The sequence below is a fragment of the Eulemur rufifrons genome, chromosome 28, assembly GCF_041146395.1.
Source record: "Eulemur rufifrons isolate Redbay chromosome 28, OSU_ERuf_1, whole genome shotgun sequence".
Classification (NCBI taxonomy): domain Eukaryota; kingdom Metazoa; phylum Chordata; class Mammalia; order Primates; family Lemuridae; genus Eulemur; species Eulemur rufifrons.
In genome coordinates, this window is record NC_091010.1 from 47399311 (window position 1) to 47408762 (window position 9452).

The 9452-nt window shown below is 41.7% G+C and overlaps 1 protein-coding gene across 3 annotated transcripts; it reads right to left on the reverse strand.

Moving 5' to 3' along the window:
• Positions 1-530: 530 nt before the first annotated feature.
• NDUFB8 (NADH:ubiquinone oxidoreductase subunit B8) lies at positions 531-5792 on the reverse strand. Of its 3 annotated transcripts, XM_069460091.1 has the most exons (6): positions 5639-5757; positions 5262-5388; positions 3463-3562; positions 2883-3038; positions 1441-1445; positions 871-931 (listed from the first exon to the last, which is right to left on the reverse strand). In XM_069460091.1, the coding sequence occupies exons 1-6, from the start codon at positions 5721-5723 to the stop codon at positions 886-888; spliced, it is 519 nt and encodes a 172-aa protein (XP_069316192.1). In that variant the 5' UTR covers positions 5724-5757; the 3' UTR covers positions 871-885. The 3 variants fall into 3 exon arrangements, with proteins under 3 accessions (XP_069316191.1, XP_069316190.1, XP_069316192.1); XM_069460090.1 differs by lacking the exons at positions 871-931; positions 1441-1445 and adding an exon at positions 531-730 and having other exon boundaries at positions 5730-5792; XM_069460089.1 differs by lacking the exons at positions 871-931; positions 1441-1445 and adding an exon at positions 531-730.
• Between the last annotated feature and the right edge of the window lie 3660 nt (positions 5793-9452).

Consider the following 9452-nt stretch of genomic DNA (forward strand, 5'->3'; position numbering starts at 1 on the left):
AAACAGATGCATTGAGATAGACTTTCAAAAACATGGTTTTCCTCTTCTAAGGCTATTATAGGAACATGGATGAGTTATTAAGGTAATGAAAGCTATTATAATAGTAGGTTCAGTAGTGGTTAGTTTAAAAAAATTGTACGGTGGCATGTTTCAAGTACTTTCAAGTACCCCAGTACAATTTTTTTAAACTAACCACTACTATTAAAAAGGTTTTTTAATATGGGAAATATTAACAAATCTTGTTCCAAGTTGGGAAGTTAGGAAAATATCTTCCTTCTTCCTTGACCCAGTAAATGGGAAAAGGAACTACTCTCATCACCTGCTGTACAACTGGAACCCTCAACTACCTTCACAGGCTCAGTGAAATTAACAAATTAACACCTGCACTTAACCCTCCACCCCACCCCAACCACCCTCCGATCCTTCCAATTTCAGAAGAGGAAAACAAGGAAGAGGGCAGATAGAAGGCAGGGGGGAAAAAAAAGGAAAAGGATGAAGTTCTTCATAGCAGTGACTTTTCCTGGTGAAAGGAGGCAAAGATACCACAGCACTAAGTTTTATTAGGGATTTCATTAAGGTTTAATTTCTAGGAATGAGGAAATCCTAGTTAGAAGGCATAAAAGCCCATGAAGCCTCCTCAGATCTCATAGTGAACCACCGGCTCAGGTTCTTTGGTAGGATCGCCGCCTCGTTCCAGGTACAAATCATTATAAGGGTACTGCTTTGGCCCCTAAGGAAAAAACACAGGTCAGCAAGAACATACATCCAGCCAATACGTGGCTACACTCCACTCTGAGTTAACAATCATGCACAGTAAATGGGCACGAAGTAGCCTCTGGTCAGACCCAGCTGGGCTAGAACTGCAGGAACAGCACTCTTCCCCGCTCAGCCTAAGGCAGAGAGAAAGCCTAAATTGTAAGAGAAGTGGTGCCTATACCATGGGTGAGAGAGGAAAAGGGAGAAAAGAAAGGAGGGAGGAAAAAGGGGGAAAAGGGGAGGGGGAGAGAGGGAGAGAAGAGGAGGGAGGAGGTGGAGAGGGGGAGAGGGAAAGAGGGGAAGAGGGGAAGGGGCAAGGGGGAGAGAGGAAGAGAGAAAGAGAGTCGGAGGCAACGCTTTCTAAATGAGACGGTGCATCCATCCATCCCACTCTCTCTTGGGTCGAGACAGACTCAATCTCCTTTAAGTCACTCAGCCTCTAATGGTTCCACCACTAAAGTGGCCTAGCAAATGAGGCGTGCAGGAGCAGTGGTGGGGGAAAGCACAGAGGAGACACGGCTGGGATGTGCATTAGAGGCTGCTGGCTTTACCAACAAACAGCTGTCAGAGAACACAGCTCAAGGGGAGGAGAAAGGGAGATGTGCTTACAGAACTGAAAAATGGAAGAGCCATACTGTGTTTCTTGCTCTCCTGAAGTGAAGTTAGTGCTCACCCCAGCCCCACGTGCACTCTCCAGCATGGAGCCCCTGGGGCTTGGTAGGAAGGCTCGTGTCAGTGCACACAGACATACCAGCTACCTTCAGGACATTGATTATCTCTGCAGAGGTAGCACTGGGCAGCCAACTGCAAATGCAGCAGCCTCCCTGCTTTCAATCCCTCTCTTTCCAATCCATCCTGTAGACTACTTCCAGATTATTCTTCCTAAGAACCCAGCCTTCATTATGACACTCTTCTGTTCAAAAACCCAAAATGGCTCCCTTCTACCCAGAGGCAGACCAAGTCATCATTGTGTCCCCAACCCCTAGCACAGTCTGCACCTGGTATGTAGTAGGGGCTCCATAAATATTTGTTAACTTAGTGCATTATTACACCATCGAATCCAAATCCCTTAGCAATGCAATAAAAGCTGCCAGACCTAAACCGATCAACTTACCTCACAATATTTTTTAATACAGTGATTTTCAAATCTATATGTACATCAGAATTTACCTGGGAGCTTGTTAAAAATACTGATTCTAGGACCCTACTGTGACGATACTGAATTAGGATTTCCAAGAAGTGGGGCCTGGGAATATGAATGTTTAGCAGCTTACCAGGAAACCAATGCAGCTGGTTATCTAGAAACTGTTTTATATATCTATCCCACTCCAGCTGACTCACAACTCCTTTTTTGTTTCCTCTTGCCCCAAATGTTTTCTCTAACTTCTCCCTACCACCCAAATCCTATTATTTTAGCATCTAGGTAAACCTTTTCCTTGAGAGCAGCTCATACCACTTAGCACATACTTTCACTGTACATATATATAAACCTAAACTGTGCCAAACTTCCATATATCTGTTCAAATCTTGCTTATCATGTCACTTATCTAAATTTTCTTAACCAAACTTCCTTAACTTAGAGAATATATTTTCTACATCCTTTACATTCTCCAAAATATAACTGTCTGAACTATTATCAGACCACTTCATTCCAGCCTGGATGACAGAGCTAGATCCTGTCTCTAAATAAATAAATATCTATAAATAATAATAAATAGATACTTAATTGCTTCCAGTATACCACAGGAAGTACCCTTCACATGTCCAAGAAAGGGTAAAGTTTCAACTCAAGATCCCCTGACTCTACCTTGAAAGATCACTTGCTGCAATATCATTGGTAAGTACAATCCCCAAATGGCAACTCTAGAGACAAGCTGGCTTCCACATTCTCATTCCTCACCAAGTCCTAAAGTGTACCTTCTCACTCAGACAGGTCCCAGAAGTAAGGGTAGAGCAGTGCTCTGGTACTTGTGCCAGGCCAATAGGTAAGGCCCTCCTATCTTCCTATCTCCTAAGACTCCAGGAAGCCAAGCTTGGTATTGACTGAATCCCTACTCCAGAGACTTCATTCCCTCAGGAAACAGGGCAAGCAAATGTGCCTAAGAGAGCACTTCTCAAATACTCACCACAGGCTGGTAGCAGGGGTACTTCTCCCCAAGCCAGAACATGAACATCATGAAGGCCACGAAGCCGAGGAGCTGCTTACACATGACATTCCAAGAAACAGGTGTGGGGGACGTGTCCACCCGGTTCCTGATATACATGTCTAGGTGCCAGTGGATCTGAGGCAGAAAGACAAATAACTGTCACCTACTACCCTTTCTGAAAAATGTAGGCAGTCCAAAGTGATCAGAGCCTAAAACAAGGCTTGACAGAAGCATTCTACTGCCCTGGAGCAATATTCTGAGAGCCAGGTCTGAGACACACTCCCACACAGGACTAGATGGTGGTTTCTGTCTAGGTTCTGCTGACCAGGGACAGCTCAATCATGGAAGTGCACAACTCTCACAGTACAGAGCTTTGGTTATTCCCAGAAGTACCATCCCATGTGTCACACATGGAACCTTAAATCTCAGCTCCCTGGAACTTATTTCTTTTCACAGAAAAGCTTAGTTGGACAGAGAAGTGTCATTTGAGGTAAAGACAGAATCCCCAGGAAGACATAGGGAGAAGGAAGGAAGGTCAAATGGGATATGGTTCTCTCACCGGTTCACCCCAGTTCAACCTCAGATCTGGGTGGTCCCAGTCATACCATGGATCCCTCTCGTGCTGTGAGCGGTCAGGGAGCTTCGGGTAGTCACCATACCTGAGAGACAGAGAGAACTTCTAGAAGGGCCTGTGAGCAGTCTCACACAATTTTGAGTCTCCTCATCTCAAAGATGAGAAACAGATGAGAAACAAAGTGACAGAGATAACTGTCTCACCTAAGGACAGAGGAACTGACTCTCAAATCAAGATCTCAAGTTCTAGTCACTAAGCATAGAACTAACCATAGAAGTCCCAATTTTAAGTAAAAGTTCATGTCAAACTCTGAAACATTGTAACATATATAATGTTTCCTTACCTTCTTTCAACAAAAAGAAAAAAAGTCACACAATGCTCTAACCTTAGAGTTGAAAGGGAATTTTGCAATCCATTACAAACATGCACTGCATAACATTTTGGTCAATAATGGACCTAGACAGTGGCAGTCCCATAAGATTATAATGGAGCTGCCCTATACAGGTGCCAAAAACGACAGAGGAAGCCAGTAGTGAAGAAAAGTCTTCACCATTTTTTATCTTTTATACTGTATTTTTACTGTAGCTTTTCTATGTTTAGAGAGTTTATATACACAAATACCATTGTGCTACAATTGCCCACTGTATTCAGAACAGTAACATGCTGTGCATATTAATATTTATAGCCTAGGAGTACGCTATTATGATCTAGGTTCATATAAGTACACTCTATGATGTTTGCACAACAAAATCCCCTAACAATGCATTTCTCAGAAAGTATCCCTGTTGCTAATTGACACGACTGAACTCTGCTACCCTTAAATAGAAAATGAAATTAAAATTTACAGTCTGAATCCAAAGTCACCCAGCTAATTGGACTAAAAACAATAAGGGTACAGATTAGAAAAGCACTCTTTTCATAGCAACTGTGTTCCTTAACCACAGAGTTGGCATTCATCTCCATGTCTTAAACACCTCATGGGACTTCTTGCTAAGCTGGGTTTCCCCCCAACAAATCCAGGTTCATCTTACAAGACTGCGACCAAGGCTGCTCTTGTTCACAACACAATAAAAAAACACAGGAAATGATGACAACTAGACATGTGTCACAGAAAATGAGTGGAAAACAAGAAGAATAGGAGCTGCTGAAAACAAGATTGCAAAAGTAATGCTAGGGCAGGAAATGAAGGTGATGATAATCACATCGGATAATTAACCATAGGGATGTTATGTGGACATGGAGGAGAGTGGAAGGGATAACATCAACTGGAGTAAGGGGTTGGATGTTTAATCTACCTAACAGTTGCTACAATTTCCACAGCCCAGACAGCAAAAAATATTTTTTTAAAAGGAGACACAAAATATAGCACACTCCATTTACAAATAAGGTTCTCATGACAAGAGTCCAGCTCCAGCCAGGTCACATGCCTGGATGACAGCACCTGAGCCCGGCAGATGCTCAATCTAAATGAAACCCAAGGCTCTCTCGTGGAACCAAGGAAGGTTCCTGCTATGGGGGGGGGGGGGGGGCGGTCCTCGAGGGAAACATTAAAACCTCGGCTTCTCATTTGAGGAAACGGCCTGAGCCAAGGAGAAAATTGAGGTCCTCTCAGCTGCAGCTGCTCCCCCTCCCCCTCCCACCTCCTCCCACCGAGAAAAACACCCACACCATTGACTCTGAGGGGTCACGAGAAGGTTTGGAAGAAAGGGTCAGAGGCCAGCCACCCAGCCCAGCCGACCTGCTCCCGTCACTACTTGGGTGAGAGCACACACTCTCCATCTCACCCCATGCCATCATCTGGGTAAGGCTCGTAGTCTTCTACACGCATATTATACTTCTTGGCGGCGGCGGCCCGTTCTTCTGGTGTCTTAGGATAGGGCCCCGGGAGCATGTCCTTGGTCATGTGGGAGGCTGGAGTGCAGAAAAGGGCAGGTCATACCGTTCTCCCGCCGCCCCGAAGGCTTCAAGCTGCAGAAGCTAGAGCCCGGGACTTCGCAGGACTCGCGCGACCCTCCACCCTCTTTTGTGGATATATCAACTCCACCTCCGCCCCCTGCCCGGACACACCCACCGCCAAATCCACGATCCACCCCCCCCCCCCCCGATACAACAAACTTCAGGCATCCCCTTCCCACACTGAGGCCTCGCCCGTTCTGCGGACCTGTCCGTGAACCCAACGGCACAACATTCCGGCCCGCCCTTTGCAGCCATCGGACTCCCAGGACCCCAGCCCTGGCAGCCGCCATCTTCACCTTCTTCACGTTCCACTCTGCACATGCGCAAAGGCCTGTCACGGCGGCTGAGCCGGGCCAAACTCCACAGGGGAAGCCGGTAGTGAAGAAAAGTCTTCAGCGTGCAACAGGGGCGGGCTTTAAAAACGGTGCTGGGAAACCAGTAGGAAGATGAGTGGTTGGAACAGAGTCTGGGAGTGTTATCGGGTAGGAGAGAAAACCACACAGGTCACTTCTTTTGACATTTCAGATTGTTGCGTCCCTCTTCTTTCTCAGCTGACTTAGACCCATCCAGGGATAAAGGGGACTCGGAACCTGAGCATCTCAGGTAGACAACCGACTCACCTCCCCAGGAGCAGTGCTAGCAAAAATGAGCTTGTCTTATTCTCTTCTTTTCTGGCTTCTTGTCGTTTCCTTTTCCTTCCGTCTCCAAACGTGATCATTCTCCAATTCAGCCCTTGGTCTTGCTTGTTCTTGTTCTGATCTCCAAACTGGTTGATCTCCTACTCTTAGATGCTCGGTGCAACACACAGATTGACCACGAATTGGCTTCTCAGTCTCAGTCCGTGTTTACATCTGCATGTCCCAGTCACCTCAACCCAACAAATGTAAAATTAAACCTATCACCTGAGGCAGCTCTCTAGAGACACTCTAAAGCCTCAGATTTGCTAGCACTTGGGTAAATAGATTTCAAACCGGCCCACAAGTAACAAACTTTAATTCAACAGAGAAATGGAAGACATTATAATATTTGCATATAAATATGCTTTCACTTGGGATTTTAATAACTTACACATTATAAATATGTATATATTTCCAGTGATGTTTTGGTGATCACTGTTTTAGAGCAGAATGTATTATTATAGATATTCTCAAATGTGTATCACAGCAATAAAAATGGATATATACTATTTAGTATACAAATTTTGGGGAGGACTACACAGCAACTTGCCCTCTTGTAAATGAGCACCACTAGTTGATAGTCAAAATAATTGAACAGCATCTACATTCAACCAATAGCAAGCCCTGATCTAATTAAGTCAAGAAACAGTTGGTTTAATTAGTTTACTTTTTTATTCACATACCATGAAATTCACCCTTTTAGAGTGTACAATAAAGTGGTTTTTAGTACATTTACAAAGTTGTGCGACCATCACCACTATTTAACTCTAAAATATTTTCATCACCACCAAAAGAAACCTCGTATCCATTAGCACATTCCCCCTACTTCTACTCCCTGGCAACCACTAATCTACTTTCTGTCTGTATGGATTTGCCTATTCTGGATATTTTATATAAATGGAATCATATAATATGTAACCTTTTGTGTCTGTCTTCTTTCACTGAGCATAATGTTTTCAAGGTTTGTCTGTGTTGTAGCACAGGCTATATAACAAACACATAGTCAAGCATCCAAGTGAGATTTAGTAATGGAATCATAAGAGTTCTGACCCCCAGTACTCAACTTCTCATATCAGAAATCCAAGCCTACCTATAAATCTGATTATCTTAGGTCTGGGTTGTACATTAGATAAATGTATCTCATTAGTATTTCATTCCTTTTATGATACAATAATATTTCATTATATGGATACACAGTACAACATTGTATTTATTTATCAGTTAATGGACATTTGGGTTGTTTCAACTTTTTGGCATTTATGAATAATGCTGCTATGAACATTGCAAAAGTGTTTGTATGGATGTATGTTTTCTATTTTTAGTTGTATACCTAAGAGTAGGATTGCCAAGTAGTCATAGGGCAACTCTACGTTTAACTTTTTGAAGAACTGCAGAATTGTTTTTCAAAGCAGCTGCACCATTTTACATCCACTAGCAGTGTCTGTGGTTCTGAATTTCTCTACATCCTCATCAACACTTGTTATTGTCTGTCTTTTTTATTATAGCCATGCTAGTGGGTGTGAATAGTATCTCATTCTGGTTTTCATTTACATTACTGTGATGAGTAATGATGTTGAGCATCTTTTCATGTGCTTATTTGTCATGGTATATCTTCTTTGGGAAAATGTCTATTCACATCTTTGTCCATTTTTAAATGAGGTTGTCTTTTTATTGCTGAGTTGTAAGCATTCTTTATATATTCTAGATACAATTCCCTTGTCAGATATATGATTTGTATATATTTTCTCCCATTCTGTGAGTTGTCTTTTTACTTTCTAGATGGTGTCCTTTGGAACTCTGTTTTTATTATGAAAAGGTGTTAGAGTTAGTCAAAAGCTTTCTCTGTGTCTATTATCACTTTTTTTCTTTTACTAATATGGTATATTATATTGATTGATTTTCAGATGTTGAACTAACCTTGCATTCATGGAATAAATCCTACTTTGTTGTAGTATATAATCCTTTTTATATGGTGCTAGATTTGGTTTACTAGTATTTTATTGAGAATTTTTGTACATATATTCCTAAACGAGTTTATGGTTTTCTTGTGATGTCTTTGTCTTGTTTTCATATCACAGTAATGTTGGCCTCACAGAATGAATTGGGAAGTGTTCCCTCCTCTTCTATTGTTTGGAAGTTTATTTTGAAGGATTGGTGTTGATTCTTTTTAAAATATTTGATAAGATTCATCAGTGAATCTATCCGATATTGGGATTTTCTTTGTGGGATTTTTTTAAAATTTCTAATTCAATCTCTTATAATAGGTCTATTCAGATTTTCTATTTCTTTTTGAATCAGTTACTATAATTTGTGTCTTTCTAGGAATTTGTCCATTTCACATAGGCTTTTAAATTTTTTAGCACATAATTGTTCATAATATTCCCTTATGTACATTCTTCTTTTTGTAAAGTCATCAGTAATGTCCCTGTTTCATTCCTGATTTTAGTTATTGGAATCTTCTTGATCTAATTTATTTTTAATTCCCAAGGTTATAAATTAATATATTTTTGTAAAAATTCAAACATTGCAGATAAAACTAAAGCCTTGATTTCCACCCCCAGCCTCAAACCCTTCTACAGAGGTAACCCTCTTCTCAGTTTGGTGTAGCACAGTTACTGTGTAGCATAATTACATAGTCAAACATAGTTAGTTTCTATTGCTGCATAACAAATTACCATAAATTTAGCAGCCTAAAACACCACCAATTTATTATTGCACATATTTCATGAGTCCAGGTACCAGTTAGCTAGGTCCTCAGGTCAGGGTCTCACCAGGCTGAAATCAAGGGATAGTCTGGGATGGTTATCTTATCTGAGGCTCTTTGTTCTTTTCCAAGCTTAGTGGTTGTTGGCTGAATCCAGTCACTTGCATTTGTGGGACAAAGATGTCTACTTTCTTGGTGGCTGTTAACCAGGAATTTTTCTCGTCTCCTAGAGTCCATTTGCCATTCCATGCTACATAGCAGTATCCTTCCTCAAAGCAAACAGGACAGCATTTGCTGTGGCTTCAATCTCTCGGACTTCTGTTTCTAATCTCCCTTTTGTTTAACTCAAAGTTAATTGATCAGGGATCTTAATTACATCTTTGCCCTACAAGGTGACCTAATTACAGGAGTGATACCCTATCATATTCACAGTCCTGATCTCATTTACGAGGAGAGACTTATATATACATGGTGTGTGTATCATGGGGTGTAAATCTTGGGATCCATCTTAGAATTCCACCTCCCACAGCCAGGCATAAAAGCTCCCTAAGTTAGTAATATAGGTAATTGATATGGCCTTATACAGTCAATATAGATTGTTTGAAAATGTGGGATGTTCATGGTTGGCAACTAATAAC

Coding starts and splice junctions, on each gene's coding strand:
- NDUFB8 (XM_069460089.1), bottom strand. CDS start 5,723: ATGGCGGCTGCCAGGGCTGGGGTCCTGGGAGTCCGATGGCTGCAAAGG. Junction 5,389..5,638: donor GCCGTTGGGTTCACGGACAG/GTCCGCAGAACG, acceptor TCTGCACTCCAG/CCTCCCACATGACCAAGGAC. Junction 3,563..5,261: donor TACCCAGATGATGGCATGGG/GTGAGATGGAGA, acceptor TCTGTCTCTCAG/GTATGGTGACTACCCGAAGC.